We start from the raw sequence: 21,761 nt of genomic DNA, 5'->3' as shown, positions 1-21,761 counted from the left end.
CATCTACAAGCTCTTTGATGCAGCAATCATTGACAAAGAGTTCAGAGCTATGACTCAACTCAAAAAGGGTAAAAGCTGTAAGTGTTCTGTGTCCTCCTTTCTCCCATATTTCAGATATCATTAAGGTGCTGTCCATTGCAGCACAGCACATTCCCTCAAGCAATACTGAAAATTACAGACAAAAGCAGCAGCAAATTGAGTATAGGCTTTACAAATCTGAGCAGTGAAACACTTTTTTAATACCAAAATTATGCATACAGTTACAGGCTCTAGCACAAGAAGAAACTGTAAATGTTAAGTAGCATCATCAAAGAAAACTCTTAACAAGGCAGACCTCTCAAAGGTAATAGCTGTATTTGGGAATCCTGTAGTGCTGATGCATCATAATCACAAAACCTATGTAACTTTTTGTAAGTTTGATATGAAATAGCCCTTAAGTACTTTTACTATTAAAAAAAGCATTTTCAGGGATCTCTAGAATTAGCCTTACTCTTATTCACGTGGTAGTTTAGGAAATAACTCCAAATCCCACAGAATTCACTGAATAATATTTGTCCCTTTAAAGGAGGCCAGGAAGTCACTATGGTCGTGAAAAAGTATACGCAGGTAAAGAACTGCATTTGAGCATGCAAACACCTTGTGTGAGCATGTAACGCAACCAATTACATGCATAATGTGGTAAAGACGAAAATACTCCTATAAAACTGAAGTATCAGCAGAAGGAAGTTATCAGCTTCAGACACAAAGCGACGTGGGTTTTTATGATGCACGCTCACAAACACGACTTCCTACCTTTGTATGTCCAGACCACACATGGATTTGTTTCTTTGGAAGATAACACTTCTCAGGTGGCACTGTAGAACGGAGATTGACTCCAACATCTTGAGGGACATGAAGATAAGATCTTCCCTGATAGTCATACATTTCCTTAACTGAAAAGGTAAACACAGAATTCTGAGAATCCAAGAGCCTGTATTTTAAGAGGTTGTAATCTTCAAAAGGCTCAACAGCCACACACAATTAAGGTTTTCTCAACACAGCTGCTCTGCTGTGAAGTGGGAGGGGAATGGGTTGGGGGGAAGAAAAAAAAGAAAAAACCACTTCATAGGACACAGATGTGGAATCTTATATGACATCAGTTAAGTTCAAATTAAGTCATTTCAGCAAAGTCTGCTTGGAATCTGATAATCTGAACATTAAGACAATTTCCCCCCTACACACCTTACTCTTCATCAAACAGCAAGAGAGTTCCTCCAGCCAACAAGGGTTTGCTTACACTAACTCTACACAGACTATAATGTGCAACTCTAACCCTGGCATTTGCTTGCAATTCACATTCCAGCCAGCTTTGTGCTGTGTCAGTCACATCAACAGAATTACAGATGGCAGGAAAAAAGATCCATTTAGCCAGTGTGAACCAATATTTGTCAGCGGTAGCCAACAGCTGCTCTTTAACTAGATTTAAGTAGTGATTAGACAGTCAGACATGCAGGGATGCATTGTGCATGGAAACAGATATTTCAGAGTAGACTTGTGTTGGATAGCCGTGATATTAAACTGTGCACTGATTAAATTAATTTCTCAGTTTTTGGGATATTGTTATAGCAGTTTTGGTTGTACAAGTGACCTCCTGCACAGTATCAATGCTTACATATGTCTATAAAATGGCGTATTTCTGGAATGTTTCTGTTTGAAAAAATAAAAGTTTATCTTTTAAGGTCTTTCACTGTGAGACTTCAGGTAGAGACCATGAAAGTTGGATACAAAATAATGATTCTATAGAAGGCTCAATGCTAAAATTTCAGATTTGTTATGCTTGCCACTATTCAATAAATATTGTCATCATCTACTACATATAAATAGAATGAAGTACTAATGTCATCAATGCATATCTCGTAGCCATTTCTTCTTTAATGCATATAAGAAAGGATGCTCCAGCTTGTGCATGTGAGCCTGGCTGTAGAAAGTGGTAAACAAAGAGAGACTTGGTTTACCTAGGTATCTGTGCCAAGCAATATAAGGCAGGACTGTTTTGCATGCAGGGAGTTGAAAGAACAGTTTCCAAAACTCACTTAACTTTACTTACTTAGTTACCAAACCATTTTCTTTGAAGGTACCACATGCTATAGGCTTCCATAGGGTAATTATTTGATACAAAATTATTCATAGTATGACAGCAAGAACATTTACATTAAGAATTGAGGAAGTATAAAGTCCAAGTGATTTTCTAAGTTGTATGTAAGCCATAACTCAAAGCACTACCTGCTGATGAAAGTACTGACACATAGAACGGCAATAATTCTGAAGTTGAAACTAAGCCAAACTCATAACTTGTAAAATGTTTGCTCTGTAAAATAGGAAAGGGGTATGTGCGTGTAGTACCATTAAAAATAAATAAATAAAACCAGTACCCTGAAAGATAACATTTCCACGCTGCTCTGCACAGTATGAAGCGGAATTAGTCCAAGTTTATCTCTTTCCCTGTCCTTTATGCTTACTCATGTGAGCGCTATTATCTCCAATACAGAAACATCAAGGTGCCTCAGCAAAACTGCTGAGGCTGTCTGCCATCCTTACTAATTAACACAGCAGGCAAGAAAACACGGTGAGCAAGAAAATGAGAACAGGCAGGAAGATGCCATTACCATGTAATATAGTCTTCTCCTCTCCAGGTTTATCATCTTCTAGTTTTCCTCTCTTCTGCCTCTTAGCTGTTATTTCATCCAACTCTTTCTGTTCTTCCTGGTCAAATAAAACATGATCTTGACTTTTAAAAATTCAGCATTCAGAATCACATAACAAAATCCAGAACTGCACTACCGTTTACTTACTATTAAGAACACATTTATTTGCTAAATGAGATTAGAAATATTTCTAAGCATCAATAAAGAGAATATCTTTATCAAAACCAGAATAATTTAAAAAGCTATGTACACTGAAGAGAATTAAATACTACCTTTTTATTCATAGACTACAGCTAAGCATCACTGACTGAATAAGAAGGATGTTTGTTGGTTGGAGAGGGGTTTTTGGGGGGGTAATTGTTTTTCTGTTTGTTTTTTTCTTTTCTTTTTTAAACAAGTTTTACTTTTGATTCTTTTCAAGCTGCTTCTGTTTATAAACATCTTTTAATCAGACTCTACACACTACACACAGATACCATTAATTTTATTTCCAAACAGTCTTGCAAGGAATTGAATGCATAATATTCAGAACACCTTATTTGGACATATCACCTGAAATGTTTTATCACCCTAAACCATAGCATGGATCTTCTACTTGGAAAAACTACTACTGCAGCTGGATCTCTGTTAAAACCACTGCAATGTAGTAACAATTTATATCTATTGTGTTAAAGTAGTACTTACTTCTGATGGCTTGGCTACTTCTTTTTCATCAACATACTTTGCCCATGGTCCCAGAAAACCATCAATATTAGATGCATCATTCTCCTTGAATTTCTTCCTTTTTTCAATTTTCCTTTGTCCTGTTTCAAACACTGTTAAACCTGAAGAAAGAAACAATGCACTGCCTAGCTGCTAACACAGAATACAACATCACAGGTCGCATCATAGTTTAAAAGAAAAAAACCACCACCACTCCTTCCAACACACATAGCAAATTGGAAAAAGCGTTTGAGCAAAATTGGCCAAGGCATTGCTAACTTTTCTAACTATGAACACTGCTAACTATGTACAGTAACAGGGGAACCACTTAAACTGTGTGTCATGGTTTGTTAGAGTATTTAACTATGCATGTACCCATGCATTTTTAACAATAAAGTCTGCAGACTGTATGAATACATCAATTTTCATACTTTAAATAGTGCACTGTCTGAAAGAGTAGAGTCCTAACAATTGGCTTTCAGTTTCTAAAAAAAAAAAAAACACCCCCAAACCAAAATAAGACAAGTCTCCCAAAACTCCAATCACAACTGTGTATTTTAATTTAGTAAAAAGTCATAGAATCATAGAATGGTTTGGGTTGGAAGGGACCTTTAAAGGTCATCTAGTCCAACCTCCCTGCAATGAGCAGGGACATCTTCAACTAGATCAGGTTGCTCAGAGCTGCGTCCAACCTGACCTTGAATGTTTCCAGGGATGGGGCATCTACCACCTCTCTGGGCAACCTGTTCCAGTGTTTCACCACCCCCACTCTAAAAAATTTCTTCCTTATATCTAGTCTAAATCTACCCTCTTTTAGTTTAAAACCATTCTCCCTTGGCGTATCGCTACAAGCCCTATTAAATAGTTTGTTCCCATTAACATGGTCATCTACCTCCAAGCACTACCTTGTTCTTTCATATAAATGATAGCTTTTCACAAATGCTGGGCCTCAGAATTCCATTTGTCAAAACCATTAAACAATATAGATATGGGAGGAAAAAAAAAATTAAAGTTAAAAGATGTTAAAGTAATGACTTAGAAGTTTTTCAAAAGGCTGTATATACAATTATGTGCCATTTTCAAACAATGTTTTCCTACAGCATCAGTAATACTCATTTAATGCAAAGGAGCCAAAAAGAGCTTTGTATCAGCAAGGGGAAATAGGCAATGTAAAAATTAAAGTAATGATTATATGAAGGAATCGTATATTAATGAAGAGTTTTCTTAAAATAAATTACTAAAATTCCATTATGATAAGGTTATTTTTTTATTTTTGAAATTATTTAATCTTAGCCATTTCTGTCTAATGTCTGTAGCTGCTATACCAAAATAAGTCTATTTTCTTTACATTACTTTGGAAGGAAAGAGTGAAATAATCTTGGATATATTCCATGGAAGAGGACACGGAAATAAAGAACCTTTGTATATACATGTGAATAAGATGTTAGAAAAAGACATGCAAGGGAAAGCATAACTGTAAAGTTTACACAGGTACAATTTTCCAATGCAAATAAGTCACTTTGAGTGTTAAATATCTTGTATCAAAGTATTAATTACAAACCCCATGCCTCTGGTAGTCAGTCCTCCCAGGGGCATGCTATGCCTTTACCGTTTGGCAACCGTCCAATGGTTTTTCTTTTCCAAATAACCCAAACAGCTTAACTCTGCTAAGCAGAGATAACATGCAATTCCCAACAGAACACTAGAGGTTGCATACAGAGCAATCAGTTTGCTACTGAGTAGCGCAGTTAAGGTGATTAACCCAACATACAAGTATCCTAATGCAGACATGTGACAGTTTTAGCTAAGACAGAATTCAAGACGACCAAAAAGCTCTGTTTCAAATATACAGATCAATTCTATTCATGCGATTGGCTAGGTTCCAATTACAAATCCTAATTTGAAATTTGACATAATGATAGCCTGAAATATTTGCTACTTCAGGAAAACAAAGCCCCCCAATATTTCTCTCCCCTCTTCTCATTACAATTGCAACACACCTTCATTTATTGTGTCTTTGGACATGGGTAAGTCTCTCATAATTCCTTCCTTTGCTGACACCTATTCCATTTCTTAGTGAAGAAATGGAAACAGTCGTCAGTTGCAAGTCATTTATATGGGATTCTGAATTATTTACCTTGATTTTTTTCAGCTTCTTCTACAGAACCAATATATTTTGTAGCAACTTCAGGGTTATCTATAGAGGGATCTAATGCATAACCTAGAACAAGAGGAGAAATAAAATATTGTTATTTCAAGCTTTTTAGTTTTGTACAACTGTTATTACTCTCCCCCCCCAAATTTTTTCCCGTTGGCTCTCAAGGAGCTAGGGATGAGGAAGGGTTGATAACTTTGAAATCCCATCCACTTTTCACTCGGCCTGAGTATGAAGATTACTACAAAGTATTACCATGAGGCCCTTGAGTATGCATTGCTGCCAGAATGCTTAAATTTGCACAAGATAGAGAAGCAAATAAATATAATAGGCAACAGTTAACATAAGACACAAAGGGAGGGTAGTCACAGGAAGCAAAGTCACAGAATCTCAAGAGGCCTGGCCCAACACCCTGCTCCAACTGAGGTCAACACTGAATTCAGACCCGTTTGCTGTAATGCAAACATTAGATTTTGAAATGCCATAGCAACCTCTTCTTGTTGTAACATGGCATAAGGAAAAGACTAGCTCAAAATCTTATGTTAGTGACACATGATTTTAAACAGATGCTGCTTTAGTTCAGGGCACTGTTCCTTGGTTTGTGAAGCCAGTAAGTCACACTGAAACCAGCCCGTTGCTGCTGTGCACAGAGAGCCCTCTGGCTTCAACAGCAGCTTCTGGCCCCGCAGCCCCCTGCCCTGCCCACACCTCCACTGGGTCAAAGAGAATGCTACTCATCCTTGGCAGTCCTGGGGACGGCGGCAGCTGGAAGGACGAGGACAGAGATGGGGAAAAAAATGAAAGCAAATGAAGTTTTCCAGGGCTTTGTGCATACTCTGTCTCCCCCAGCAGAAATTATTTCATCCTCCTCCTGCCAGCGTTGGGAAAGCTTGTTCCTTCAACTTGAAAGCAATTGCTCTAACTAACGTGGATGGCTTCAGAAGCAGCAGCAATGGCCTTTAATTTTTAAAAGAATTAAGTATTCACATCTTCATTTCCTGATTACAGCTATTGAGTTTCGTTAAAAAAAAACCAACAAACCAAAACCTGCTTCATTTACTCTTATAAATAATTTATAAAATGTACCAGCATTTCATAGATATTCAGGATATTTACAATTTTTGATACTGAGGTTCTCATTTTAATATGCGTATCTTACAGTGTTTCTCCATTTCTCCTGAAGCGGATAGCATGATCTTACGAGAATAAGATAGACAAATAAATTAATCTAGTTTCCAAAGAACAGGTGCACTGAACAGTTACTGACCACCATGGCTTTTTTTTGGGAAAGACTGCACCCTGGTGGACATCTCACCAATTTTTATTAAATATTATTCAAGTGACAAAATGTCCCTTGAGGGCCCAATGAGAATTCCTCCATATCAGGAAGGAAAAAAAAGAAAAAAAAAAAAAAAAAAAAAAAGAAGCAGCAATGAAGATATTAAACCACCAGTAAAAGTAATCACACACACAAAATCAAAGAAATCCTACAGTATACAATCTAGTTCTTGTATTTTTGTTGATTCACAGAGACAATCATGAACAGTGGGAGATTACCCAGTCCACCCCAGAGACCAATGACCCATAAAAGCACTTGGGTGCATACAAGTTGAGAACCTATCAACATCATCCCGCTAGCCAAAGGAGATCACCTTCCCAAACATTTCTCAGAAAGACTACTGTCCTAGAAGACGGTCCAGTTCATTTCTTTTTAGATGCTGGGAAAAAAACCCTATTATTGAAATTAGTAGAAAAGCCATTCCAAGAACACAGCAGGTGTGGAGCAGTCCACCTGCAGACCAACTCTTGAGCTTCAAACCTGGTAAGACCCTGTCGTGGAACAACATATGCCCAGATGCTTCATGAGTATGATATAGGGAGAGAAATATATACCAATGCTCTCTTATGAAATATAAATTCCCACTATACCTAAACCAAACCACAAAAAAATTATTTTAGATTATTATTAGTATTTACTTCCATGGATAACCAAACTGAGCAGACCCTGCAATTAGACTTTCCCTAATTTAACTGCCTGCTTTTATTAAGCCACTATTTCAATGAGTTCTTTTCCATGCTGTAAGGTTTCTGTTAACAGCAGAGAGATATTACTTTGGATTTATGTCAAAATCAATACAGTGCTTTACTTGTCCTCCAACTGTATTGACACAGTCTCTGGGACTCTATTTGCTTGGTACTTGTATAAGCGGGACAGTATTCTAATGAATAGGGCCCCTGGGCCAAGCACAGCTTCCCGTGGAAGCGGAGACTTCTTATAGCTGGGTTGAATTTGGTCCAGCATCATTCTCATAGAAAAGCTCTGAACAATTTCTACTTTCTAGTGGATATGTGAAAGAGAATCTTTCCTTTCTAGCTGGGACTCCTAAACGCAGCTGCAAAAGACAGCTTGCTTTTGTCCTACTCAGCTGGTATGCCATATAATGTGCCCTGACTTCTATGTCTCCTTCAGTTTTATTTAGGAGGTAGATATTTCATGCCACGTTTTAGCAAGGAAAGGTACAATTCCACCTACATCCATAATTTCAGCACTTGAAAATGGTTGGTTAAATAATCAGACTTTGATGTGCATTCCAGAAAGACAGCTAATTAAAGTATGTTTACACCATACTGTGCAATGCAGCATACAGAGACCCAAGGTAGCTCAGGTATGTGGAAAAATACAGCTAGACTAACCCATTCTGACTGCACTGGCCTCTCTGCAGAATGAAAGTAATCAGAGAATAAAGAGCCTACAACTGTAAGAGGTAATAGTGACTGTAGGTGTTGCATGTAACATGAGTAGATGAAAAGTGTTATTTCCAAGTAAGAGTCATTTTAAGCTCTTAAAATATCAGTCTTATTGATGAAGTAATCCTGTTATAACCAAGTTACTGAATAAAGAGCTTTGAGATTCATGGACAGAAGACTGTTTCTTATTAAAAAGAACATTAATATCTTGCGAAGGAGAGATTTTAAAATACTAAATGCTGCATGAATGAAGCAGTCCACTTCTAGGATGAGCATTGATGCTGAAATAGCTATGAAATTATTTTTCTACCATACTCATGAACAATTTGTGTGCAGCATGTAAAAAATAATCCGTAATTCTGCTTCACACTGAAAATTTATATATGCCCACATAATTAAGGAGAGTATATTGCCTTTTTTTTTTTTTTTTAAACAACGCTCACAAGGGAATTTTCAAGAAAAGAGACTGTTTCTGCTGAGAAGAATAAACAAGTGCTTGTATTTTAGGACTTCATAGTCTTTTTAGCCATGCTCCACAGACTACAACATTGGAAAAATAATGGTAGTTAAGCTTTTGGCCATTTACATCATAATGGCTTGTGAAGAGAAATTTGTTTTTCTAGAGAGAAAGCCTTCTCTTTAATAGCCGAAATTATATAAGAAGATTGCCTTACATCAATGGATTCAAAATAGGGTAGATTACCTATGACTGCAGATGCAAAACTGGTTACCAATTTTAAAAAAGTCAGACTCTCACAGAGTAATTAATGGCTTTCCATCAAACTGGCAGAGGATGTTATACAAGATTATAAAATGGCCTGCCTGGACTATTTTATTCAATATTTTTATGGATTATGCCATCAGCAGTGGATCACATACCTGTAAAACCTGCAGCTGACACCAAAGACAAGTGTGAAATATTGCACTTCAGCAAAGACATGCTGAATGACAATACCAAAAAAAAAAGAAAATAACTGATTAGGTACAGGGGAAAAAAAAAATACACGCTGCAAGGGTAGTGGTGTTGATACACTTAACAAGTCTATCTGACACCAATGAGAAAAAAAAAGAAAAAGAAATCTGAGATTTATTACAAAGGGAAAACTATATAAACCATGGAACAGCACTGGCCAAGGCCTAATCTAGATTGGTGTGTCCAGTTTTAAGCAATGTATTTTAAAGAAAAATTCAGAAAAAAATTGAGAGTAACAAGAATGACAAAATGTTGGGAGTGGAGGGAAGGCCTAGAAAAGATTGAAGAAACATGCTTGTCGGACTAAAGAGATATTAAGGACAGAAGGCAAAAAACTGATGGACCCAAAGGTAGTTTCAATATGTGAAACATTAGAAACAACGATGACCCACGGCTTGATAGGGCTGCTGAAGGGAATATGAGAAATAGTTTAAAATCACAGCACAGAAGGTTCAGGGTGGTATCAATAAAATCTCAACTATTACACTCGTGAAAAAACTACAACTACAATATTTATGTAGATTTTAAAACCATGCAAAACAGTATAAAAATAGAAATGACCTTAAAGCAATTCTGACTCAAGAGATCTCACTAGATCACTGGTTTCAAGCTGTTGCCTGTGGATACAGGACCTGAATATCTCCTGACTCCTTCTGGGGAGTCTGAAAGACAAAAGAAGCAGGTTTGCATTCACAACAACAAGGATTCACAACCTCTTGGGGGTCAGGGATGAAATGACGGCTTAAGAATCCAGCATCTAGGGAAAACAAAAAAAAAAAAAAAAAAAAAAGGGAGAATGACTAGAGCAGTCTAAGATTTGGCTTTTCCTTTTGTGTATTATATGCCTGAACTACAATGTTTTGTATCCTAAAGAATAAAGACAGCAGCAGACATCTGACTACTTCCACATGCTGGCATCACAGAGACATTCTTGATAAAGAAGCTGAGGTCTGGTTGATCTGTCAGAGATCTGAGGTTTGCATTTGGCATGCTCTTCCTCAGTTTTCCATGGACTGAGGGATAGTACAAGAGTGACTCAATTAAGCTACGGCATTTTTGAATTTGCATAAAAAACATTCTGGAAGGGTAGCTCATTCTCAGGAGGTTGTTTACTGCAAAGAGAAGCTGCAGATCTTAACCCTAGCGTGGAAGACATCTCCAGTGCCTGTGTCAACTTCACCTCTCCAAACTCCTGGAATGAAGGGAACCTTACTTAGATGGGTAGGTCTCATCTAGATTTAAAAGGCTGTTGGTACTGAAAGAGTGCTTTTTGATGAAATAGTTGGGGATAGCCAATAGTTAAAGAAAAGTAAGCAATTTGGAATGACACGCAATCTTAAGGAAGACATATCCTTAAGCAAAAGGTAGCCCAGAAATCTGAAACCTCAGATAACAGGGATAACAATAAGCACAGAATCCTATTTAAACTGAGGGCAGGGAAATGGAAAACCCAAGCATGCATACAAAATGGCAGAGGCTAAAAATTACATAGTGAAATTGGAATATCTTGTTTTAAATTCATAAACTAATGTAATTGGTAGGACAACACTGACATAATTGGATAGAATATACTCTTTACCAGGTAGAAAGAATACAGAAATAAGATGGTCATACCAGTGGGGAAAAACATGCTATATGCTGCAGAAAGCTTAAAGACAAATCAGATTAACAAGTTAATAGCGTTAACAAGCATTAAAGAATCCTTTGGAATGAAATTCCAGGTTTAAGTAGTGGTGAGTACAGTTGCCAGGACTCCCTTACTGACTGTTCAGCCAGAAGATGCAATACATGAAATGGTAACAGAGATTAAACCGGTGCTAGGGGAAGAACAACAGTAATAATGACATATTTTAGTCACCTCCTGTGCAAATCTCACACCAAGATGTGTTGAAAACAGCGTTTTTACACAATGTACTTGTACCGTGAAGCAGTCATGTTAGAGACTCACATGAAAAAAAGCCAATTGAGCAGTGCAGGAAACTTGATTTTAAGACATTTTTTCTAAGGACACAAAGAAAGCCATAAAAACATTTACTACAATGATCTCAATCTCAAAACAGGAGGGCTATGTTAAGTAAAGAAGATTTTAAAAAGGAACAGAAAGTGAGCACCAAAGGGAGCCTTTTCCAAATGCAAGGACACTTCAAAGACACCATGTAGGAGAAAAAGAACTAATGCCTGCTAGCTATTAAAAAACGACTTTAAAGACACCAGAAGGAAGTGAGCACAGCTGAACAGTATGTAAAGAGAAACTATTGGAAATAAGGAACTACTCTTCAAAGAGCTGAAGTTACATCCGAATGTGAAAAATACAAAGAACCAAACTCTAGCAGACAAAGTAATCACTACAGTAAGGCAGCCTCCCCAAAAGCGAGGAGCAATTCACATAAGGTATAAAAACTAACACTTGTCCTTTGTCAAAAACTGCAGGGGCAGAAAGCATACCAGACAGCATGTAAGCCAACAGATGATCAAGGAATGAAAAGAGAGCATCAGTGAGGTTTTTTTAAACACATGTTCATTACGGAGGAGCTCCTGTGCCAGAACCTTTCTTGATGGGTAACGTGACAAAATATCTACCTCAAAGTGAAATGTCAGGAGACTAAAGAGTCAAATAAGTGGTAGCAAAACACTGGGACCAGATGGTAGTCATCCAAGAGATCTAAAGCCAAACAACAGTGGAAAAACTCACGCCTAATATCGCCTCAATATGACAGAAATGCAATGTATCAAATATGATGCCAACTTTCAAAAGATGCTTCAGATGAATCTGAGGAACTACAGGTCAACCAGCCAGACATTTGTATGATTAGAAGTTACAAGCAGTAGAAACTATAATACAGAAAACAACGAGTAGGCACTTGGGTGAACATTATATATTGCAGCAGAGCAGACAACACAGCTTTCTGTACAGGTCAATTACAATGACAAAACCTCCAGAATATTTCTGAGGTGACAATCACGTGAATGAGCAAAGCTTCGTTGATGTTGGATACCTTTACAAAATCGAGTTAGACTGATTACAGGGTGCCTCAAAGACACTTTAAAAAAACTCACACGTCTTTACATGGTCAATTGATTAAAAGTTATTAAAGCACTGGCAAGAATAAATGGTTGGTTTCCACAGCACAGCAAAGTTGCTGGCGGATCCGTGCTCAGGCCTATGCTGTTCAACATATTGATAAAAGATCTGGAAAAAGGGAGCAAGTAGCTTTTACAAAGTTACTCAAAGTCGTAGAGAAAAATGCAATGTTAAGAATTCTTAGAAACTGAAGGGAAAAAGCCTCTCACTTTATTAAGCCACAGAACAAATTAACGGTGAGATTACATGTTAAACGCTGTGCACAGCTTTGCTGTTCATCTTGGGAATGATACAGTGGAACTAGCAGAGACATAGGAGAGAAACAAGCACAGCCATAGGCATGGAAAGACTGCAACAGAGGAACAAGAAGATTGACCAGATCTTTTCAGGTGGGAAAAAAGCAGACTGAAATTAAGTTATGACCAAGATCTATAAAGTAAGAAATGACACAGGAATGGTGAATAAGAAATGACTGCTCACTGTGTCTTCCAACACAAGAGACTAGGGGATATCAAGTCAAACTAGAAGGCTGTTAAGTTCCACAAGTTCAAAACAGAGGTACTTCCTCAACAAGGTGCTGCTAAGCTGCAATAGGTTACTGCGTACACAGAAAAATTATATGGGTTCAAGAAGCAGCTGGGCAAATTTGTCAAAAACAAAACCCAAACAAAACTAACAAATTCACTGAAAATTATTAAATATAGAGACATCGCCCTTGGTTGAGAGACTGCATATTGAAAAAAGGTATTCAGATGTATCACTATTTGCTTGCTTCTTTCTTCTTCTCCTCACTAGGTACCCATTGCTGCCCACCTGTCTAATAGGATAAAGCGCTGGATGGACCCTCAGTCAATGACAGCAGGAATGTTCTGAGCTATCCAAGCATCACAAGGAAAAAGTACTTTCGACAGTAAATATTTACTGCAAGAAAAGTAGATGAGAAAGACTGTTTGCCAAAAAATACTTGGGTTTTGTTTGTGATTAATATGTAGGTTTCTCACTGAATATGTATCAACTTTCAAGATGATATATAAAGCTTTTTTTTTTTTTTGAAAGACACTGCAGCAGTTGAGCTGTTTTGGATACATGATCTCATTTACCACTCTCTCTGTCTTGTACCACACTTGCCCTTCATTTATAGTCACTGCTTATCTACATGTTAGCCATTGCAGATTTGTTTGAGACCTCCTGCCTTAGCACAACGGTGCTAAACAGCCTAACAAGAGGCCAGAGGTCTCGAGATCTACAGCTTTTAATTAAGAGGTTTACTCTCTGTTCTTCCAATATGTTACGACTTAGTCATTAAAAACATGTATGACTTAGACTTATGCCTAGCAAGTACACTTGTGTTTTTATACTTGGTTTTTTCCAAGAAGGTATTTATTACCTCCTTCCAAATGGAAAAGGGAATATTGAGTTTTGACAACTTAAAGGAGTGCCGTTTTTAACAGACCTTCTAGTGAGCCACGATATCATGCTCATTTACTGCATCTTCTAGCTTGAACTTCAGCTTCACAGTGCTTGTTCTTGCAGTTTAAATTGCCTGTCTCAGCCTTTTTATAGCTCCATTTTCACCATACCCAGATCATTATCTATTGAACATTTCTAGAAAGCTGAATATGATAGTTGCACAGTTACCAGTCTTAAAAATATATTTTTATACTCTCTTGTAATACAGCTTTCAAGGCAGTTGCTGTACACTGATGATACAAACCAACAGCAGGAGCTTTGAGTGACTTACTAGTTCTGTCTTCCCCCAAACTAAACTTCACAAACAAAAAAAAACCCCAAAACCAAACACTATATGCCTACAGACCCTTTTTTCCAATATCTATTTTACACACACACAAAAACGCACAACCCACACAATGCAACACTTAATTTCACAGAGCAAAATCTAATCTGTCTATTCAGATCCTGAATAGGCTCCTATCTGCATTGTCTGTCAAGTTCTAACATCAAAATTGCAGTCAAGTAAGTTAAAGTTATGCTATGGAACTAGATATCCATTTCCTAATATTGGCATTTTGCTTATATTCCAACATCCTAACAACTCAATGAAAAGTACCTATTAGCTAAAACTTTGTAAAAGAAAAAAACTTTCTTAAATATATTTCAATTTTTAACATTTACAAGAAAACATCTAATAAAACCCAAATATGAAGAGAAACTGAGGATGTTACACTCTCTGATTTCAGGTAATTTTTTCCTCCAGGCTTCACCGTAATACATGGCTCCCACAGATGTTAGCAATAAAGTCCCAATCTCATCCATCACAGAAAGCAGTAAGTAAATTCATGCATGCATAAAGTCCTAATGAATTTAAGGGGACTCCTTAGGGAGCAGGGAGGTGATTTTGAGGCATGACGGTTTGCAGGGAGTAGTATTTTGAATGTAAATACAAATAAAGAAAGACACAAGTCTGTTGTGCAAAAAGTTGAGTGTTATGACACTAAGTTTACACAAGAAGTATCAGAACTTGCCTAATAGAACTTGCCTAGATTGAATTTGAAGAATATAAAGTGATACTTCATCTGAAAACAAAGATTCATATTTGCAAGACAAGCACTTGCAGTCAAGTTTAAAACAGAAATGAAAGCTTACAATGAAACACAGAAGAAAATACGTTATATGTAAATACACGGCAGTTTTGTTCTTTCAAACGTGTTCAAAAGAATGCTTAGAATCCATAGTCTTTCCACATTTTCCCTATTAAAAAAAATCATTTTTCTTACAATCCATAAAAAGTCTATTTGAAACTCAAGCCTCTCCAAAACTCAAATGTTTCATTTTTCAAATGCAACTATTTACAGGTGAAAAAGTTCTTCAAGATAAGAAAGCACCAACTACAATGATCCCCAATATAGAGTTCTTTGGGTCTGTCTTTGCTAAGAGTATTTTAGCAATGTATTCCCACTTCCTTTGATTCCTGTTCATTCAGCTTGCAACCACCCTGAAGAACCTGACAACTCCGTAAGATTTCCTTTTGGTTTTGAGAGAGCTACCTTTAGGTAGAATCACATGAAAGAATCGATTTGCATAACAGATCTACAGTTATTTGTCATATTAAAAGTGTGAAATTTTTATTTGCGTTTTCTACACTAATGCAACTAATGGAAGGGTTAATTAAGAGGGGTTTGGTAGGAGGTCATACACTTGACTACAGTTTCAAAGGGAATTATGAAATGAGATTTCCCAAATAAATACTATGATCTCTAGCCATATAGATTCTCATTCAAAGACCTTTCCTCATTTTAGTAAGTCTGTTAAAAAGCAATTTACAGAACTTGCAGTCCTATTAACAGTTCTATAGAGAACAACTTATTTTGTCCAACCTGGGCATAATAAAGGTGGAGGTGACTTCCACTGTTAAGGACTTACCATAGGTTGCAAATGTTCTTCTTTGTTGTTCAAACATGAAATCATTGATGTGAGCTGGTTCTGCATATCCAGAAAGCATATTTCTAGGTGCAGCCATTTGTTGAGTCCTAAATGGGTTTTCTGGTCCAAACTATATCAACAATGTTAAAAGAAAGTATATCAGAATTACTGATATTTTTTTTTATTTATGTCTGTGTACTTTTCCAGGAAAAAACACAGGGAAAAAAAAGACTTGTTTTTCAAAAACTGTAACACAAAATCACATCAACTTTATATTTCTTTATGACTACTGAATAAGCTTCTTAGTCTGTTATTTTACACAGTAATCGCTTAGACAGTTGCTTTGAACAGCTCGTTTCATGATTGAGCTTCCTAGCCTGTATTACTGGTACAGAGAACAAATCAGTATCAACGACTTGACACAAAACACTGCCATTCAGTATGTGATCAGTACAAGCATTCAGAAGACAAAATCACAGCATACTGTCCCTTGTAAGGGGGGAATATCAAGAAAGAGATATCAGATCCTACTAAACTTGTGTACTTAATACAGAAATTACACTGCCAACAATACTTTTGTGCATTTAAAAAGCAACTGGGACTTGCTGTATTATTCCAGGAAATGCACTTATGAAAGCCTGCCTTGCTTTTCTTCTTGCGAGACAACAAATGCCAGTCTTCCTGACCATACCATAGTTAGGGAAAAGAACAGTGAATACAAACAAATGCAATGCACTGAGACTAATACCAAACTAACTTTATTGTAACTCCTATGCTTGTCAGCCATATTTGCAGACACCTGAGACTGTCCCACATTAGGCTCTCCTAACTAAAGCAGTTACACAAGGTGACACTGTAGTAAGTTTAAGTCAGTATTTTTGCTCACGCACTTCATGGCTTTGGCATGTTGCAAAATGTAAGCTTGCTATGAAAAAGCCAATTTATGTGGTTCCACAAAAGGTTTTCTAAATATAAAGCATAACTAATGTAGAAATTTCAGATTGATGCAGCCTTTGTCTACCTAGAATGCTAACCGCTGGTCTAACAGAAGACAAACTGTACAAAGAAGGTGAATACTGAAAAAAGTTAAATGCTTGAACAGCTATTTTTATCTTTCAGATAGCCTGTCAGTTATAATAAAATAGAAAGTGGTTCACGTGGCACCAGGCAGTCCAAATTCAGCCTAAAATGGTTTTTCACTATACACATTTAGCATTGCTTAAGTTACTAAAATACTTAACACTGATGTGAATAGTGATACTGAAAGTACTTGGATTTTAATTTTAAATCCTCCTCTTAAAAGCTATATATCTGCAAGACTTGCAACCATTCATTTTTCTCTAAGTAGCACGATGAGTAAATAGCAAAAATGTGAAAATAGTAAGAGACTACTTTAATGCAGTTCATGTTTTACTCAACATCTTTATAATGCTATTTTCCTAGCTTGATTTTTAATTTCCGTAGCTATAATTCTGATAAACACTTTAAGATTCTTCTTAGAACAGCTTTATGCAGAATATTAAAATTCAAGCATTAAAAAAACCAACACACCTGTGTAGAATCTTTTTTCAATTTGCCCAAATGAGATTCCAAAATATAGCAAGAATCCAAAGAAGATATGTCTTATACGAGTTTCACATGAGATTTATAGAACCTTTGCCACTTAAGCCAAAGGCATTTCTGCTCTAAAGATCAATATTGTTTCTTACCTCAGGTGCAAACATGGTATCATAAGTGGGATTGTACTGAACTTCCTTGATAGCAGGATCAAGGTGGACTCCCGTTTCCACATCTTCCTGAAATAAAACAGACATATTAATAAATCATTTTTCACATACAGACTTTTAAATACATGACATTACCCCATTTCAGAACAAATTAGGGCTGTAGTTCAAGTTGACACCTTCAGCACTATGAAAGGTGAAGAGTAGCTTGATCAAAGTTTCTATTTCTAAAAAACATTGATTGCAAAACTAGTGTCGAGCCCCCTCTGAGAAATTTGTCCAAGATACATGCAGAATTTTGCATATGTGTTATTACTTTTTTTTTTAAAGACTTCATGCACACATTTTAAAGATAGTAGCAAGATTGGAGGCAAGCTTTTTTTTTCTGAGGATGTTTGAAAACCAGACCTTGTAAAGAAAAGCCAATTAAAATGGCCACCAATTTAATATAAAAGTGTGAAAACTAGAGCTCTGCTAGAAGGCAGCAGTCACAAGTAACTCTGTTTTGAAAGATAGTTGGGAAAAAATATTAGATATCAGTGCAAACATAAGTATAACAATGAGTTTCAGAGAATCCAACGATCCCTTATCTCCAAGTTTTTACCAAAAGGTATAAATGTAACTTAGCTTCAGTATTTAAATACATTTCCAAGCCTGTTGTGACAAAAATTTAACTTGATAGATGAAGGGACAAGAAAGAGGGGCTAACCAAAAGAATAACTTCTTAAGGGAAAAACTCAGAAGGGCACACGCAGCTGAAGTAGAAGACAGAGAAGATGGGAAAGAAAGGCTGATTCGGTGGCAGTGCTCAAAAAGACCTGGTTTCACAGAGCTCTACAAAGGCTCATTTACATTGATCCTAAATGGATACCACCTCCCTCCCACTCCATTAAGGGCTCAGTTAATGAAGGAGAATATTATTTTGTGGTATTATTACTGGTATTGCTTCCTGCATCTTTATTCTAGAATAAATACATTTGAAAGGGATTTACAATGTGCTAGTATATTGATAATATCCCTAGTAATTATACTGAAATAGCTATCTTAGCATCAGTGTTTAATCAGTGCTCACCTACAATAGAATCCAAAAGCATTTGCAACTCACAGCGGAAGGGGCACAACAGAGGATCGAATTTTAGCAGTTACTTCATTAATAGAAAATTACCTCGAACAAACTCCATCTTGCTTTGTATTATAGTATCTTGAAAGAGCAAAATGGCATGTTCTTTACTTATTTAATATTGTTAGCTATTCTCTGACGTGCCATGCCCAGAAGCTTTTTTCCTCCCCAATTCAACAGCAGGTCAATTACAAACAAATTTGCTTAGGCATGCAAGACTTAAAAGGTTTTAAAACCTGGTTTTCTAGAACACAGAAAAGAAAAACAGGACCTAAATATCTTTGGTTTGTTACCTGATTATATTTGGTTAAAAGTGCTCAAAAAAAAAAAAAATTGGTGTGGGTTAAAAAAAAAAAAAAAGAAAAAGAATGACATCAGCAATCCCATCAATTGTTTTTCTACTTAGTAGAATTGTTAAGTCCAACTAGAAAGCTGTACTCTCACTGTGTATCAATTATTTTAACAGGCAGGTCCAGCCATTGCACTGCTCTTGCTCGAGCCCTTAGCACTGCCAATTCTCGGCCTGACCTCATTTCTCTCATCACACGACCTTTCCAACTCACTGGGCTTGGATGACAACGGCTACCGGTACATTCACAGCCCTGACTTTTCATATACTATGAACTTGCCTGGGAACAGCACAGCAGAGCTAATGCAGTTGTTCAGCACCACAAACAGACCCCTCCCATCCCCAGCTAGAGTAGGAGCATATCAAAACGGTTTCCTAACCTGTATTACCCTTATATTTCCTTTCACAGCTCCATGACCTGAGGACATTTTCCATACACAACTTTTTCAATTCACATCATACAGCTTGCTTTGCCAGCTAGACTTCATATCTTATCCACCAACCTTATAATTTGAGAAAATAAAAATTAATATAATTGATAATATGACAAAATTTTTCTGATCAACTGTCAGTGACATTTAAACAGTTACCAGTTTACTTGAAATTAAGACACAGGTTTTTTCCTGCTCTTTAAACTGAAAAAGTGAGGAAAAATCCAGTTTTGCAAAAATGCCAAGAATTTTTCAGTTCTGCTATTCTTCCTCCTCTTTTCTCCCTGTTAAGTCCTGTTATATGCCGCTCGGTAATTGAGAAAAGAAACAGACTGTGCCATGAAAGCTGATCCTCTGCTGGACGATTACAGCAATTCTGGTTCTACTTCACTGCTGGTGGAACAGTGCTGAGTCACTTGGAAGCCACACAATATGTTCACTCCTAGACCACCACAGGCATAGTCTTTCTGTGTGAAAATCACTGAGCCTTGAAATTGAAGCACATGTTATATTATCAGAGCTGCACTCCCCAAGACCTCCAGCCTTATTCATGCTTTCATATATTTGGGCATCAAATGATGATCTGTTGATATGCTGCTGAAGCACATAACTGTTATCTTCTCACTATGCCACTTCGCTTTAAACTATATAATAATTTGAACGTGTCCCAACTCCCCACTTTACCTTCTCAGTATTTTAAAGAATCGAAATCTTGATAGGAAAATAAGGTATTGACTCAAGATACTCTGAAATGTTAGTCTACGGCAAGAGTTCGAATTGCAGCCGATAAATTATCCTTTGGTCAACATCTGATAAATGCCGTTTTGTACAGCATTATGAGACTCTGGTAGGTAGCAGAAACATTAAAAATGTTAACCTAACAATCATTTCACAAATTGGCAAGTTATCTGCATTGAGGCATTGTTTTGGGGTTTTTTGGTTTTTTTTTATGAAAGAACTCATCAGCAACCTCTGCACATGGTAAAGATCACGGGGTGTAACTGCACGCATTGCCAGAAGACCATTTCAGCAGAACTCATCTTTCTCAGATGCAGAAAGTGAAAAAAGTAAACATACAGGTCTTACGACTCTGTCCCTTTATGCTGGCAACAGCCAACAGAACTTACCTGCATGCATTCTAGATGCATTTGCCATAGCTACAGTGAACAGGGAAGGGATCACAGAAGCAGCAGTCTGGCAGAGTTGTGATTGAGATAAGGTATCTAAGGGATCACGTCCCTCTGCTGTGCTGTAGTTTTTCCTTTGGTCACACACGACATGTCTTGATTTATCTAAAAGCCTAAGGTGAGCAATTCATCATGTAGCTTATGTGCCAAGTGTGACACAAGTGGCTCTGCGGGATGGAAGACTATCAGTAGCTAGGCTGAAAGAGGAGGGCATCTGTGAATTCAATTTTGGGCTAAGTATTACCCGAGGTCACTTCCCATTCACAAAGGCCCAGGAATCATAAAGACGGGGGTCAAGAAGCTGTCAATTTAAACAGATACAGTGTTCCTCCAGAGAAAGCTAAAAGTTCAGATGTAGGACTGGCAGAGAAGCAGCTTGTGTTTGTTGCAGCTTGGAAATTGTGTAAATATGGGCTTTATGGCATGCTGTAATATCATTAAAGGTGGTACACCCTATATAACCTGGCTAAGAAAAATTAAGGCTTTAGGAAGTTATGTTTTACTGAATGTGGCTTTTTCGGAAGACATAATACAATGGAGCTGTAAACTTCAGCTCTACACATCACTGCTCTGCTTTTCTCAGCGCTGGTAACAAGCGCCCAACTGAAATACAGTGGCCACATAGGGCACCACATATTAGGTAAGACACAGGCTACTGAAAAGGGTCCAAAAGAGAAAATCAAGAATGATCAGAGGTCTAAGAAAATATGACCTGTATAGAAAACTTGAACAACCTAATTCAGCCTAAAAAAGATTCAGATTATACAATTTAGCAGAAATAAGGACAGCCAAACACTGAAATTGCTCATTCTATAGATCCACTGAAGTTTGGTAGGCAGGCTAAATGAGTGTCTGTCCAGACAGACACAGGTATCACTCTTGATGCAAAGCAAAAAAGAAGCAGATGATGTCTTATCACCAAACTACTTTGTGTGTTGGTTGGGTTTTTTTGTTTGTTTTTTTAAATAGATGTGATGTCTATTCACTTGCAGTATCAGGCTGATTTGATTAGGTAAAAAAATTCTTTGATACTTAAATGCTCTCCTTCTGCCTCTTTCATCCTACAACACAGCATCACATTATCATAGGGGAATGGCACTCAGACCTATACTCTGGAGTATTAGCATTTCCTAAGGAATCTACCTTGAGACAGAAAGAAGCTTTCGACGCTGAGTGTAGACAAGCAGGTGCTTCATTATAACTCCCTAGAGATCACAGAATGTCT

The 21,761-nt window shown here is 37.1% G+C and overlaps 1 protein-coding gene across 1 annotated transcript in view; it reads right to left on the bottom strand.

Moving 5' to 3' along the window:
• Positions 1-21,761, bottom strand: part of CDC40 (cell division cycle 40) — a 42,955-nt gene that overhangs the window by 14,257 nt on the left and 6,937 nt on the right. The window contains exons 2-7 of the mRNA XM_075145662.1: positions 17,435-17,521; positions 15,726-15,855; positions 5,524-5,607; positions 3,369-3,508; positions 2,646-2,742; positions 793-932 (exon numbers count right to left, since the gene is read on the bottom strand). Coding sequence (XP_075001763.1) covers positions 793-932; positions 2,646-2,742; positions 3,369-3,508; positions 5,524-5,607; positions 15,726-15,855; positions 17,435-17,521 — 678 coding nt within the window. The remainder of the gene's footprint in view (positions 1-792; positions 933-2,645; positions 2,743-3,368; positions 3,509-5,523; positions 5,608-15,725; positions 15,856-17,434; positions 17,522-21,761) is intronic.

The sequence above is a fragment of the Calonectris borealis genome, chromosome 3, assembly GCF_964195595.1.
Source record: "Calonectris borealis chromosome 3, bCalBor7.hap1.2, whole genome shotgun sequence".
NCBI lineage: Eukaryota > Metazoa > Chordata > Aves > Procellariiformes > Procellariidae > Calonectris > Calonectris borealis.
This window is presented reverse-complemented; position numbering and strand designations above follow the sequence as displayed.